We start from the raw sequence: 16,010 nt of genomic DNA on the forward strand, positions 1-16,010 counted from the left end.
TTGATTTGGATATATATGTTATTAGTAGTTCGCGTGGAGAATGGCTATGTGTGCGCTGATATACAACATAAGTTGAATCTATGGATTTTTGCCAATAAATATGTGTGGATTTTTAGTAGTGTAGAATGCCACCGCAAGTAACTGTCCCATATTGATATGAATTTTATATCAATATGGGACAATTATACTTGCAACGGCAGTAAAGTAGGATTGAAAATGTATGAATCAAAGGAAATAAAATTATAATTTATTCGCACCATTCATTCATAAGCACTATTTAATGAAGACAAAAAACTAATTTTAAAGAATTTTCGTGAAAAATCGTTACTCAATCCTGGGTATTTTTCATCCAAACCAAAGTCTTCCTAATACAGTAATTTTCACTCAAAAGTAGGTCTCCTGAAACTACTTAGAATTAAGTACTTCACGAAGAACTCAATTTTGAGTGGTTGCACTTAGCTGTCAAGTTGAGTGAAAAAGACCTAATTTTGGATAGTTTGGTTTCTCAGTGTTGAATTTGATTTTAATTCGCGAATCGGACCAAAGCCTTAAGGTTGGTATCGTGTTCAAAAGAAATTTCTTTTTCTATCTCAATCACATGTTAAATTCCGTTCACTGAATCGGAAAAGTAAAGAATCGAAACAAAATTCTTACATCAGTATCCACATGAAAAGAACAAAAAACAAAATTGGCATTTGTAAGGTTCCCACGCAAAGTATTGGGAGCTGTCACTTTACTTTCGGAAAAATATTCTGCTCGATTATTCCGTAAGTAAAAGTGACAATTTGCTCCATGCAGATCAGTTGTCAAAATTCCTCTTGGTAATATTGAACAAAATTCCGTAACCTCTCTACTTTTTAAGTCGATACTGGCCTTTAAAATATAATATTGTCAGATTTTCTGGATATGATACACTGCGCGACGTTTGTAATGTTCCCAAATGGGTACTTGCACAAAATTTCACGCGGCGAATGACTGTCGAAAGGTACGGCCGCGGCAAACGATACACCGCAATGCTATTCACCCATAAGAATTAAGTAAACGGGGTGCAGAAAGCGTGGCGGTACCTTTCATGAAGGGTTCGCCGCGTGCAATTTTGAGAAAATCAGGCAATATTGCGATTCTCTTCTAAAATTAGCATACTGGCTCAACGGTTACGCGCCGGGTCCCACGCGCCGAGTTGTGCGCCATGCAAAAAGTAAATAAACCAATGTCAAACATATGTGAGCTTTCGGCGAGCTTTTCCACATTCGCTTCTAAGGTATGCAGCATATTGTTGTCCCTTTACAAAAAGATATTCTTTAGTGAAATTTATCGATTTTTAGTAGTTTTTGTTGGCCGAGACAAGGGAACCCCCTCACAAAGAATAAACAAATAGAGTTCCCTCTCTACACCACGGCAGGCTACTGACTGATACTTCTGCCAGCAGCTGCAGTTCTCTTTATTCAACAATAGGTATATACAATAATCCATAACAAATTTCCTTAATCTATACCAAAGAGCAACTACAACTAACCGGCGCCCGCTTCTTATCCATCTTCGATCTACAGCGAAGCGTCGCACACTACCAGATATTCCAACACTCCTCCTTAGTGTGCACGCCTCGCAACTCTCCTGGCTCCTTCTAACACCGAGCCTTCCGTCCATAGCTCCTTCTCGCCGAACAATTCCTCCTGGCCCAATCCGTTGCCCGTACAAATGGCCTCTATCCGACGTTTGCACAGCACCCTCTGTTGACCAGCTCCTGAATGTTCCGACGCTCCTCCTGGACGCCGACCAGCCAGCATCCTACCGAACGTTCCAACCTCCTGATGAATTCCGTTCGGCGCTACCCAAGACTTACGTGGCTGATCCATGATCCCACTGCGCCACGCGACTTATGCGGCCGATCCATGATCCCACTGCGATAACGTCGACGGCCATAACATCCCACTAAGATGGAGAACGGGAATCGTTCCTGGGCCCATAACCTGTTGGCCGTAGAAGGGAACCCCCTCACAAAGAATAAACAAATAGAGTTCCCTCTCTACACCACGGCAGGCTACTGACTGATACTTCTGCCAGCAGCTGCAGTTCTCTTTATTCAACAATAGGTATATACAATAATCCATAACAAATTTCCTTAATCTATACCAAAGAGCAACTACAACTAACCGGCGCCCGCTTCTTATCCATCTTCGATCTACAGCGAAGCGTCGCACACTACCAGATATTCCAACAGTTTTTTGCTTTTCTCTCGCCTGCGTTGCGTTTGGTATATTGTTTGAGTGGATCTTATTAGAGAAATTGTGTTTAATTTGTGGTGTAATATTCTTCACTTAAAGTGAGTGAGTACCACAATATGATAAAGTACCTTAGCGGCGCACAACTAAGCGAGGTAGAGGTGAATGAGCAAAATGCTATAATATCTTGAGAATCACAATAAATTAGATTAGTTTTAAACCTTTCATGGATTAGTTATATTTCTGAGTGTGCATTTTTTTCGAACAAAATTGTCTCAATGTTTACGTTTTGGCTTAGGCCCTTTTCAAATGTTAAGCTCTTTCGTCGGGAATGACATTAGGAATGGGCGTTTTTCGGAAAAATATCGATACTGCCGAATCGATGTTTTTATTGTCAAAAAATCGATGCTGAAAAATATCGGCGTTGAAACATCGATATTCCGATATATCGATACGCCCGAAAAATTAAAAGCACGAGAAAAAAAAAAAAAAAAAAAACAGGGATAGTTTAGATCAGTGATCCCCAAAGTGCGGCCCTTGAAGCCATTTTCTGCGGCCCGCGAAGGATTTCAGAATATACACTACATGTGGCCCGTTTATATGCATATGAAACGCTTTTCATCATACTCAGTTTTCTGTTATACTCAGGGAATCTGTCAAGTTCACAACATTACGATGTATAAGCACCATCATGATTAGGGTGGTCGGTATTGGACATTTTTGTCAAATACCGGTATTCGGTATTTGATGGAGTCAATACCGGTAATACCGGTAGAATACCGGTTTTTGTGAAAATTTCGAGTTGTAAAAGAAAAACTTTTGATTTGGAGTTTTGGATGAAAAACAATATTTGTTGACAATCTTCAAATGTTAAAATCATTGCTTGTTGAGCTAGGCAAAGCGGAACTTAACTAGACATTACATACTGAGCGACTCATCTCCCAAACCGTATTGGAATTTGTTGGCAATGTTGCCAACTACTGAGAATGCCCTCTCTGGTTCAACCGAAGTAGGACGAATGGGTCCAAGACCGTCGAAAATCAGTGTCAAATAAATACTTGCCCTTAATCCCTTCCGATTCATAGTAGGAGAATTCCTCACGGATTGTATGGAAGGATCCTGGCGTCAACGTTTTTGCCACCAGCTACGCTACAGTCTCTTCACAAGTTTTTCTTTAACCAGAAAAATATGAATAGAGGCATCTTCTTCGTACCGATCGTCAGGTAGATCCCATACGCTTGCTTAATCAAAGTAGCTCTGGATGCCTCGAAGAAAATGGCAAAATCGTTTCTGATTAATTGCTTCACGGCAGAATTGTTCAAAAAAGCAAAAAGATCGGCGTATTTGGATCCACTCTCTTGGATTTATTCCTTAAAAGCATCGAAATAGTGGCGAAAATTTCTGTGGCTTGATTTGATAATAGTTCCAACGTAAATTGGAACGCCACGTCGGTTTCATATAGAGTGCAGAACTCACAGAGCAGTTCTTCCACAACAGCTTGATCAGGTTCGATGGCTTGAATTATTTCAGCGTGCTTTGACATCAGCCACTAATTCAAATTCTTTTTCGAATTCAGAACGGACATATTTTTGCAGAAAATCGTTTTTCACAGGTGATATCCGGAAAAGCATTACTACGGCTCGTACCTTTTTCACAATTTCATGTATTGCGGGGAAATTCTCGAAGATGTCAGCAATGTTCATTGAAGAAAAAGTCATTCGCAGTTTGACAGATGGCTAAGAGAATGAAGCAACAGGTATGATTAATGACGATGTTGATCGATTTTTGTTGTAGCGTAAACGTCGTCAATGATGCTTACTTGGGCAAAGTTAGCCATGCGCACATTTAATTGTTGTATTTTTTGCTCGAGTCTTTATTGCTTGTAACCGAATATTTGCCCCATCTATGCTGGATTTCCTGTTTTTATGGGGCTGATATGCGATTAGGCAGTGTAGCTGATATAAGTAGGTTAAATTTATTCGAGATTTTTGATACTGACAGCAAAATTTGAAATACCGAAAATACCGGTATTTTCCGTCTCTAATACCGGTATTTTCGGTACCCAAAATTGGCCGGTAATACCGGTATTACCGGTTTCGGTACTACCGGTTAGACCACCCTAATCATGATTAATCAAATTCATCAGTTCATAGATGTTACGTAGGCCAACAGCAAACAACTTCGATGGTATTGCCCCGGGCTATGAAAATAGCAAATTCGTCCATTTTTTCGCAGATTCCAATGGTCAAAAACGATCAAACTAATGTTGTCATATACTGCTATGAAATAAGGAAACTTTCAATACAAGTGAGGGTTTGGCAAAATTTAAATTTCCTTTTTTTTTAACTTAAAAAAGCAAGCTGAAGATTAACGTACTTTACGCTACCGTCGTGCATGGCTTTTTTTGACTGCGGGAGCTACTTTGGATTTTTGATTTTCTAAAAAAACTAAACGGAAAAAATACCAAATTTGAAACAGAAAGTTGCCATCCAACAATCCAAACAACCATCCAACCAATCAACACTGTGATAATGGCAATTTGAGAGTAATTTACTTTATAATTTTTGTTTCAAAATGTCCAAAATAGCCTTCGATCTATCAAAAGAACCCTCGATCGATGGTACCTAAAATATTTAACAAAGTCAAGAATTTCCCAAGCTCCGATTAGTTGACGAGTAAAAGGTTTCTGAAAAAATCAATTGATCGCAAATCTGGAAACAAGGCACATAGTGCGGAAATCAGATTTATTCGATTTTTATTCAAAACTGCTGGTAAGTTTACTTCGCTTTGAAACATGTTTGTCGTTACTTGATACGACAAACTATGATCAATGGTGGCTCGAAATCTCAATTTTTATCTATTCGTTCAATGACACAGAATTGGGAGATTTCAATATTTCGACTGCTTAAATAGGAAATAAAACTATCAGTTTATTTATTTCATGCATTTACGCGCATACATTTTGCATATTTAAAGTCCTTGAACGGATGGAATGAGGTTAAGGAATCGTTACTGTTATGTGTAGTGAACAATAATCCTTCAACAAAAATTCAAAATCTTAGAATCGTACGGCATATGATCATTTGGGAAAGAAGATTAATATATTTTCTGCAAACAAACTGCAAACAGTTGCGAAAAGATTTTTATCGTCTTAAATATTAACTCCGGTGAAAAAACCCGTAGAATAAAATGTTTTTACAAGTATGTTATTTAAAGAAGATTCATCGCAACAAATTTTATTGAAATGTGAAATAGATATTCAAAATAATTTATTAAGCAGTGAAAATCTACATGAAATGAAAAACAAATCATGCAAATGTACTGTGGCCCGCTTCAACAGTTCGAAATTGCTATGCGGCCCTTGATAGTAAGCATGCTGGGGACCACTGGTTTAGATTTTTCATTTCAGGTCATCGAATCGCACATCAAAGTTTCGCTGTTTCGCAGTTTTTAACAGATTGTGCCTAATGTGCTATATTTTTAAATTCAAAAAATCGAAATCCGATATCCGCTAGAAAAAATCGATACAGTCAAATATCGAACTTAAAAAAATCGATACGAAATATCGATTAATCGGAGCGAAAATATCGATTCCCGATATATCGTATCGGTATCGCCCATTCCTAAATGACATTGCTTGACATTTTGATATACTCACGATCACGAATCAAAACATTTCAAAATTACTAATATTTTTGTTAAAAAATCTCAAAGGATTTTTAATATTAATATTTAAATATTAAATTTTAATAAATAATATTTGATAGAAAAAGTGAAACATTTGCCAGTATGGCAATTTTTGAGGTATGATTCTTCTAAGGTACATGAAAGAAAAGTTATGACGCCTCCTTTTTGTCTTTTTAATTCTAGTGGCGAAAATTTAACTTTTTTGATCTTCGGAAGGGCGTAGACAATGACCATGTAGCTCAAGCTCTGCAAGGAGCGCAGATTACATCTACCGCCAGTGGGAATAATTTGGTCGTGATATGTGATTCGGAAGGCATGATTCACACCTTCAATCGCTCCTGGGAAGCGATCAGCTTCCGCGGACATGAAGGGTCGATTATGCTATGCGACGTCTCCAAGCAGACCAACATGCTGGTCACGGTCGGAAACGACGGGAATACACCGTCGTTCAAGGTTTGGAACATGAGCAAGTTGAACCCTATGACGCAGTGTATGCGCACGGTGAGAACTATCTTGGCCATGCCAACGGCACTATCCGTTTCCGAGGGCGGTCAGTTCATGGCGATTGGATTTGCGAAGGGTGTAATATCACTGTACAGAGGGGATATCAGCCGAGATAGGTCTAAGACGCTAAAACAACTAACGGCTGGTAGTACGGACATAACTGGGATTGCGTTCAAGCATTCCAACAAGGTTAGTAGTAACATAAATCATTCGATTTGTGGTAGAACAGATTATTTAATCTTCTATCCTAATCCAAACGTACTAGCTAAAAACGATTTGATACTATGTGCTCTGTGTTCTTCTTAACAACTTCCACTTCCACCCGACTGAAGACAAGATTTGTCTTTTATTTATTTATTCCTGATGCCAAAGAAGACTGTAATTTTTTGATAAAGGATATTCTCCTAACTACGTATAACATATCTTCATTTTCAGTGAAGATCCTTTATTTAAAATGATCTTAGTATACACAATTTATAGAAATTATTCTTTTTCTCTAGCTAACACAAATGTTCGTCTGTTCAGATTCGGGAGTGTATCTGTACAACTTACAAAGTCGGGACAAAGAGATAAGAATAATTTTGGATACAATCAGCAAGCCGGTCGGATGCTGTGCCCTACAGGTGGGACACAACGAAGGTCAGTTCATGGTTGGGCGGGATGATGCAGTTTATTGTTACACCTCGGATGGACGTGGACCATGTTACGCCTTGGAAGGCAAAAAAACTCTTCTTCAGTGGTTCCGATCGCACTTATTGATTGTATCGCGCAACAGTCGTACGAGTGGTGCTGGATCCGGAGGATTTATTCTTACCGTAATAGATATTCAGAACAAATTCATCGTGTTTACGTGCCCGATTGAAGATGTTGCTGCAATACTTACTGAATTTGGTTCATGCTACATACTTACGGAGAGTAAATCAATTTTTCATTTGGACGAGAAAGATCTTCAAAGCAAACTGAATATGCTATTCAAGAAGAATCTCTACGATATAGCGGTTCGGATAGCCAAAAGCAACCAGTACGACGCTGATGGGTTGGCAGGCATATTTAAACAGTACGGTGACCATTTGTACAGCAAAGGAGATTTTTCAGGATCGGTTGACCAGTATGTCAAAACCATCGGATTCTTGGAGCCGTCGTATGTTATAAGACGATTTTTGGATGCTCGTCACATTCATTACCTAACAGATTATCTGCAAGCTATTCATAAATCTGGAAGAGCAACGGGCGACCATACAACGCTAGTTTTGAACTGCTTCACCAGATTGGATCGTACCGAGCAATTGAAAGAGTTTCTGGAAAACGAAAACAAGCTAAATCTATTCGATGTTGATGTTGCAATAAAAGTGTGTCGTAATGCTTCTGTGGATCAAGCAATGTCATTGGCTAAAGCCCACAAGAAGCATGACTTATGTCTTAGCATCTTGACTGAAGATCTCGGCCGGTATGAGGAAGCTCTCGGATATATCATGCAATTAGAATTTCATGAGGCAGAAAAGAATATTAAGAAATATGGCATTTTACTGATGGAGCATTGTCCGGAAAGAACGATTCACTTGCTGAAAAAGCTCTGCACCGATTACGTTCGTACGGACCTAGCGTCTAATGCAATGCAAAACCATTTTGATAATCTTTCCACGCTTGACAGTTTTCTCAACCGGGATGACGAACATAGTAACTACTCTCGTGGAAACCCTGAAGATTTTGTACATCTCTTCTCAGACGATGAACTTCTGATAGATTTCCTCGAGCATCTCATCATGAACATTCCATCATGCAGCAAGTTTGTGTACAACACTCTGATCGAGCATTATCTTTACCGCTGGCGAGAATCGCCGTCAGTTGAAGTCAAGTTGTTGGATTTACTGAAGAGTGACGCCGACCGGTACGATAAGAATCACGTACTCATACAGTGCCGTGTTTACCAGTTTTGGCCCGGCGTGATGCATCTGTACGAGGAAGACAAACTGCACCACCTGATCATTCGGCACTATTTGAAGAACAGTGACTACGACAACCTGCTGGCCAGTTGCCGTAAACTAGGCCCAAACGATGCTTCGTTGTGGTTGTTGGCATTGAATGGATTGAAAAATGATCCGGGTGCGCCTCCCGTGCTGCTGTCGCAGATATTACAAGTGATAGGTAAGTAAAAGAAGCAGTGTTTTTCTCAGTTGTATGTGTATTTATCAGGTTTAAATAAATTTATTTTGTGCCTTGTAACGATTGGGCCAGATTTATGCCCCTCTTTCATCGCCAATCATTATTGAGAGCGAGTTCAAATGTTTTTCTTGTTAATAACTTTAAAACATTTTTTTTTAATTTGAAACAAATCAAAACTACGCATAACTGTCCCATGTGTATAGGAAATTCCAGCAAACATGGGACAAATATGCGTATGACGGCAGTATATCCAGTTTCCAAAATTACTATTTTTACCTAAAAATGCCTCAACCTACCTTCTATCATTTATAGCTCAGGAAAAGCTTCAAGCCCCATTGCAGATACTCAACTGCTTGGAGAATGGTCCAACACTGCTGCCAGTACGGGACTATTTCATGCAAGTCTTTCAAAAAGAACAGGAATCAACTCAACACGATGAGGAACTGGCCCGAAAGTACAGCGAAGAATCCATTGCCATTAAGGCGCACATCAAGCATCTTCAGGAGGGAAACGTTGAATTCCGTAATACGGTCTGCGATACCTGCAAGCAACCGCTTTCCTGGCCGGCTCTCTTTTTCCTTTGCAAGCATTCCTATCATCAAGAGTAAGTTTGCGCAGTTGCACATGTATGCGTTCGACATAAGTATGTAATATTGGGATCTTCTACCTCTCGCTTACAGCTGCATCCGTGGGTACTCCGAAACCGAACGCGACTGCCAGGTGTGTAACAAAAATAACATCCAATTGATGGACACGCTTCGAGCGCAGAGCGAATCACGCAATCAGCACGATGCATTCCACAATTTACTGGATCGATCTTCGGAGCCATTCTCCGTGGTGGCGGAATACTTTGGGCGTGGTTTGTTCAACAAGCTCCTGATTGTTGAAGAGGCAGCAGCGCAGCCATCGGAGGTAATTTTCTGTTATTCACAGTTCAAACATGTTCCATTTTTTTAAATACTCGCGTCATGATACATTTTTCGTTAGTTCTTCAGAATTTCCGCAAGATTATTCGTAGCAACTCTTCAGAATCTTTAAGGGAAATGTCACGAAGTTTCCATGGGATTTTTTATCGGATTCGTACGAGAAATTCTTCACAAATATCAGGGGAAATACTTTGTAATTTCGAAGGGAAACTTTTTGGAATTTCTAATTAAAATTATCGGCACTTTCCAAGGAAAATTCTTCGGCGTTTTTATACGAACGTTTAAATTAGGGACGAATCCAAAACGTTGAAATTGAGACCATTTTGTTTCTTTTGAATTATTCACATTTACACTAAAGCCGTAAAGTTTTCATAATTATGTATTTCGTACACTTTGTATAGTATGTTTGGTAGTGTCACGATCACCTGCTTTTAAGGCAGAAGCGGTAGCTACTAGACCACCGAGCTCGTTTATAACACGTAAAAGAATAATATCAATTATCAATATCAATAACATGCCTTTTTGTTTTCTTTATTACGTTGCTTCAAAACCACAAAGCGCTTCGCAACAACAGCTGCCTTTCAGCTTGAGAAGTATTGTATGTTATCAATGTGTTGATTATATTTAAATAGTTCATGGGCCACCCCTCGGAACGGCCTTTCAGATACGGGTCGATTTTCATAGTAATTTCCATACATGACTTTAAATGTGCACAATAATCAAATTACATCCAAATTTGCTAAAAATTTAAGAGGATTATTAAAATGGCAAATACAATCGTTTAAGCATTGGGGGCAAAAACGTCAAAATTTGAAACAATCTACACAGATGCATTGCAAAGCACAAATGAAACGCACACAACAGTTAAGTACTAATCTTATGGGATAATAACTCCGGCAGACAACACCTGTTAGTCGTCGCTTGCGTCGTGCACGACAGATTACGAGCAACTAGAGTATAGGGCACTTGATGATGCCGTAGTTGATCCTCAGTTTGCCCAACCTTGACTGCCACGCTAACGAATTAGCGTTAGCGCATCTTTTCCAGAACGATGAAGTTGTTTCCCAGGCCATTGGTGGAGCCACGTTTGGGTAAACAGATGTCGCTAGATGCCCGCTTTTTCACACTTTTTGTCCCGTTCAGCAAATATCCTTCAACGTCAAAGTTACAGAGATATATTTCGCCGTATATTTCTTCGCAAATTGTGAAGCTGCTGCAGTTCCATGCTTCCAATTATTTGTTCGTTGTTCGTTGCAAAGGTCTTTGTCGATGATGTCGAGTGTATTCTACTTCCTGTTTCGGACATTTGTCATGAATTCTTGAAACTTAAATCAGAATCGTTCTTCTTCCATTCCAGCCTGTCGTGCCCACGCAATCCGATTCACAGATGCATCACCTGACAAAGCAAACCGATCAAATTCACATCAGCCATAATGCCGTAATGCCCATGAAACCACAGCCCAGCTATGGACCCGGCGCTGAAGCAAGAATGCGTCAAGAAGAAGGTCAGCGTACCCCCATGCGTCCGGAAATCCAAGAGAGCGAAATGCGTTTACGGCTAATGGAGCAGGAAAAAATCCGCCAACGACAGCAAGCATCCTTCCAAGCTCAGCAGCAACTTCGTTTGAGAGACGACCGTGCACGGCAATCGCCCTACGGTAGCCCGAAGCCTCCTTCAGCGTTGTCTGGCTATATTTCACAATCGCTGAAACAACCATCGCCAGTACCGCCACCCGTTTCTGCTGGTAAATCAGCGGCTAGTAATCCTTTCGATGACGATGACGATATAACTGGCTACGATAGCTCCAAAGACCCGTTCGCTGCTGATGAACCCACACCAAAGAAACAACTGGCGGCTAAAGTGGATGCTGGCAACCCCTTCAATGAGTATGACAGCAATCTAGATCCGTTCGCAGAGTAAAGAGCGCGTACAGCAGATGTATATCTATAAATCGTGATATCCAATTTTTTATTCCAATTAAGTTATATATCAAATATTATTACTAGATGTTGCAACCCTCATACTAAAATAAAGTGGCAAAATTATCCAATATATTTATTTGATATAAATTACCAAAAAATATAGAAATTTGTAATACGCTGGTAAGCAATAAACCCGATATTAACAATAATAAATCTTGTGTTCTGGCACCATAATTCAAGAATTTCTATCTTTTTTTTCTGCAAGACATTGTCGAATGCCATGCACATTGTCATTATGAACCTACCTATTGCATCCAGGCAGATTACCACCTGTATTGTATTGTTTTTCCACAAAAGCTTTTTAAAGCATGTATACCTGTTTCGTCCAGGGTGAGACGATCCTACGACGTTTTTTTTTACTCTCTGGCTTTATCTTCGCCCGAATGAAAACTATACTGAACTGAACAAATCTAATCACATTTACAACGCGTTAAATGCTATACGCACATTACGCGAACAATTGACGCGACAACGACACTGACAGGGAACATACAACAATACGAATCAATACTTACCATGTGGGCGTCTTTATCCACTCTCCTAAAACATTTGCATTTCTTCCTACATGGCGCGGTCGTCCTTAAATACTAGATCTTACTTTGTCAAACAACCTACTGGATTTGACGAAACCAACCCCGCTGAACGATTGTTATCGGATCACATCCCGGTCAGGTTTGACGTCAGCCTCACATCCACTATAGCTCAAATAATGCCGATGTACAGACCTACTAAAGCCAGCTTCCATAAACCTCATCATTGAAGCTGAAGTTGATACTGCTAAAGACTTTCTAACGACGACTCTTCTGAAGGCAGAATCAATTTCGGTACCGGAAGTTCAACAACGATCTCCAACAATTCCGAGCACCAAAAGGTTAATCACATTGCGGAACAAACAGCGACGCCAGTGGAACCGGCGAAGAGACGTAATCTACAAAGATATAGTGCTGTCCATAAACCGAAGAATTAGAGAATAATGCGACCAAGCCAACTTCAAGAGATTTCACGAAACTCTTCGAACATTGAACGACAAACATGTTATTGCTGGGGAACTTTCCTTTATATATTCTCTAAATCATCAGCTTTTTCCTAACAAACCGTACCTACCATTTAACTGTCATTGGATAAAATTCAGATCGACACTATATTTCATTTGGCGTTCCGCAAGGTGCTGTCTTAACCTCACCACTCTACAACATCTTCACCTGGTTATGCTTTATTTATTTATCATCAGACTAAGGCCGGAGTGGCCTGTGCTGCACATAAAAGACTTCTCCATTCAGCTCGGTTCATGGCTGCACTTCGCCAACCACGCAGTCTGCGGAGGGTCCGCAAGTCGTCCTCCACCTGATCGATCCACCTTGCCCGCTGTGCACCTCGCCTTCTTGTTCCCGTAAGATCGTTGTCGAGAACCATTTTCACCGGATTACTGTCCGACATTCTGACTACGTGCCCGGCCCACCGCAGTCTTCCGATTTTCGCGGTGTGAACGATGGATGGTTCTCCCAACAGCTGATGCAACTCGTGGTCATTCGCCTCCTCCACGTACCGTCCGCCATCTGAAACCCACCATAGATGGTACGCAACACTTTCCTTTCGAAAACTCCCAGTGCGCGTTGGTCCTCCACGAGCATCGTCCAGGTCTCGTGTCCGTAGAGAACTACCGGTCTTATAAGCGTTTTGTAGATAGTCAGTTTGGTACGGCGGCGAACTCTATTCGATCGGAGCGTCTTGCGGAGTCCAAAGTACGTACGATTTCCAGCCACTATGCGTCTCCGAATTTCTCTGCTGGTATCGTTATCGGCGGTCACCAGTGAGCCCAAGTACACGAATTCTTCAACCACCTCGATTTCGTCACCACCGATACAAACTCGTGGTGGGTGGCTCACATTGACCTCTCTTGAGCCTCTTCCTATCATGTATTTCGTCTTCGACGTGTTGATGACTAGTCCGATCCGTTTAGCTTCGCTTTTCAGTCTGATGTAGGCTTCCTCCATCCTCTCAAAGTTACGTGCCATGATATCAATGTCGTCGGCGAAACCAAATAACTGGACGGACTTCGTGAAAATCGTACCACTCGTGTCAATCCCTGCCCTTCGTATTACTCCCTCCAAAGCGATGTTGAATAGCAGACACGAAAGACCATCACCTTGCCGTAACCCTCTACGGGTTTCGAAGGGACTCGAGAATGCCCCTGAAACTCGAACTACGCACATCACCCGATCCATCGTCGCCTTGATCAACCGTATCAGTTTATCCGGAAATCCGTTTTCGTGCATTAGCTGCCATAGCTGGTCCCGATCGATTGTATCATATGCGGCTTTGAAGTCGATAAATAGATGATGTGTGGGCACGTTGTATTCGCGGCATTTCTGCAATACCTGACGTATGGCGAACACCTGGTCTGTGGTAGAGCGTTCACCCATAAATCCCGCCTGGTACTGCCCCACGAACTCTCTTGCAATTGGTGTTAGTCGACGGCATAAAATTTGGGAGAGTACCTTGTAGGCGGCGTTCAGCAATGTGATTGCGCGGTAGTTGCTACAATCCAGCTTATCGCCCTTTTGTAGATGGGACACACGACACCTTCCATCCACTCCTGCGGCAGAACCTCATCCTCCCAAACCTTGGTAATCACCCAGTGCAGCGCTCTAGCCAGTGCTTCACCACCGTGTTTAAACAGCTCTCCTGGTAGTTGGTCAACTCCAGGGGCTTTGTTGTTTTCAGCCGACCGATCTCCTCCTGGATTTCCTGGAGATTCGGAACCGGAAGTCGCATGTCCTGCGCGCGTGCTCCTAGGTTCATTACCATACCGCCACCGTTGTCTGCCATATCGCCATTCAGGTGCTCTTCGTAGTGCTGCCGCCACCTTTGGATCACCTCACGCTCGTTCGTAAGAAGGTTCCCGTTTATGTCCTTACACATATCAGGCTGTGGCACGTGGCCCTTACGTGAACGGTTCAACTTCTCATAGAACTTTCGTGCGTTATTAGCGCGGTACAGTTCCTCCGTCTCTTCACGGTCTCGATCTTCCTGCTGGCGCTTTTTCCTCCGGAAAATCGAGTTTTGTCTGTTCCGCGCCCGTTTGTATCGTGCCTCGTTCGCCCTCGTGCGGTGTTGCAGCAATCTCGCCCATGCTGCATTCTTCTCCTCAACTAACTGCTCACATTCGCCGTCATACCAGTCGTTTCTTCTGATCCGGAGCCACCGTGCCTAGTGCAGCGGTTGCGGTGCTTCCAATGGCGGATCGAATATCTCTCCAGCCATCTTCAAGAGATGCTGCGCCTAGCTGCTCTTCCGTTGGGAGTGCCACTTCCAGCTGCTGCGCGTAGTCTTGGGCTAGTCTACCGTCTTGTAGCCGCCCAATGTTAAGCCGCGGCGGACGACTCCGACGCGTGTTGATCACCGTCGAGAGTTTTGAGCGCAGACATACTGCGACGAGGTAGTGGTCGGATTCAATATTCGCACTGCGGTAAGTGCGTACGTTCGTGATGTCGGAGAAGAATTTACCGTCGATTAGAACGTGGTCGATTTGGTTTTCCGTTACTTGATTAGGTGATTTCCATGTGGCCTTGTGGATATTCTTACGGGGGAAGAAAGTGCTTCGGACTACCATTCCGCGGGAGGCTGCAAAGTTTATGCATCGTTGGCCGTTGTCGTTCGATACGGTATGCACACTATCCGGTCCGATGACCGGTCTATACATTTCCTCCCTTCCTACCTGAGCGTTCATGTCACCGATGACGATTTTGACGTCCCGCAGTCGGCATCCATCGTATGTCTGCTCCAGCTGCGCATAGAACGCTTCTTTCTCGTCGTCGGATCTCCCTTCGTGTGGGCAGTGCACGTTGATGATGCTATAGTTGAAGAAACGGCCTTTTATCCTCAGCTTGCACTGGTTATGCTTGATCGAGTTGAATATTTTCTTTTCGCCGATGATACCGGATTCATCGTGTCAGATTCCGACCCAAATATCGTGGTCTCTAAGCTACAAGCAGGCCAACATGCCATTGAAAATTATCAGAGAAGGTGGAAGATAAAGACTAACGTGGGGACAACATAGGCCATATTTTTTACCCGGAAGCGAAGCTCTCAGTAAACATGGTCAAACGACGTTAGATACCTTGGGATAAACCTCGACAAGAAATTGACTTTGGCTACTCACAACAAGAACACCCTAGTAATGTGCAGCAAGCACACCAAAATGGCTTTACCCACTTATCAATCGGCGTTCAAATCTGAGCACTGAATCGAAACTACTACTTTACAAGACCGTGTTCAAGCCATACTTAACCTATGGATTTGGGTACGATTGCGCTACTGTATACCGAAAGAAACTTTAAGTGAAACAAAATCAACTATAATGATGCTATATGGAATAACTCAACGGTTGTTTTCAACGTGTTCTCCCAAAATGTTGGCTGGCATGCGCTACATCAGCAAACCCTTTGCTAGAGTACTCAAATCTATAGCCTGTGATATTAGTATAGGTATAACATAATCCTACCTTGCCTCTAACTACCCATAA

At 41.9% G+C, this 16,010-nt stretch overlaps 1 protein-coding gene across 1 annotated transcript; it reads left to right on the top strand.

The window, feature by feature from the left end:
- The first annotated feature begins 5,859 nt into the window (after nucleotides 1–5,859).
- Nucleotides 5,860–11,667, top strand: LOC134226858 (vacuolar protein sorting-associated protein 11 homolog). The gene is made up of 6 exons (XM_062707904.1): nucleotides 5,860–6,026; nucleotides 6,093–6,602; nucleotides 6,914–8,558; nucleotides 8,889–9,180; nucleotides 9,257–9,488; nucleotides 10,860–11,667. Exons 1-6 carry the CDS (start codon nucleotides 6,012–6,014, stop codon nucleotides 11,421–11,423), a joined length of 3,258 nt encoding a protein of 1,085 aa, XP_062563888.1. The 5' UTR covers nucleotides 5,860–6,011; the 3' UTR covers nucleotides 11,424–11,667.
- The last annotated feature ends 4,343 nt before the right edge of the window (nucleotides 11,668–16,010 follow it).

Source organism: Armigeres subalbatus, chromosome 3, assembly GCF_024139115.2.
Source record: "Armigeres subalbatus isolate Guangzhou_Male chromosome 3, GZ_Asu_2, whole genome shotgun sequence".
NCBI lineage: Eukaryota > Metazoa > Arthropoda > Insecta > Diptera > Culicidae > Armigeres > Armigeres subalbatus.

What these genes read in the sequence shown, in the direction of transcription:
- LOC134226858 (XM_062707904.1), top strand. An exon ending in CGTTCAAGCATTCCAACAAG is followed by an intron (nt 6,603 to 6,913) that starts GTTAGTAGTAAC and finishes CTTTTTCTCTAG; the next exon opens with CTAACACAAATGTTCGTCTG. An exon ending in AAGCATTCCTATCATCAAGA is followed by an intron (nt 9,181 to 9,256) that starts GTAAGTTTGCGC and finishes TCTCGCTTACAG; the next exon opens with CTGCATCCGTGGGTACTCCG.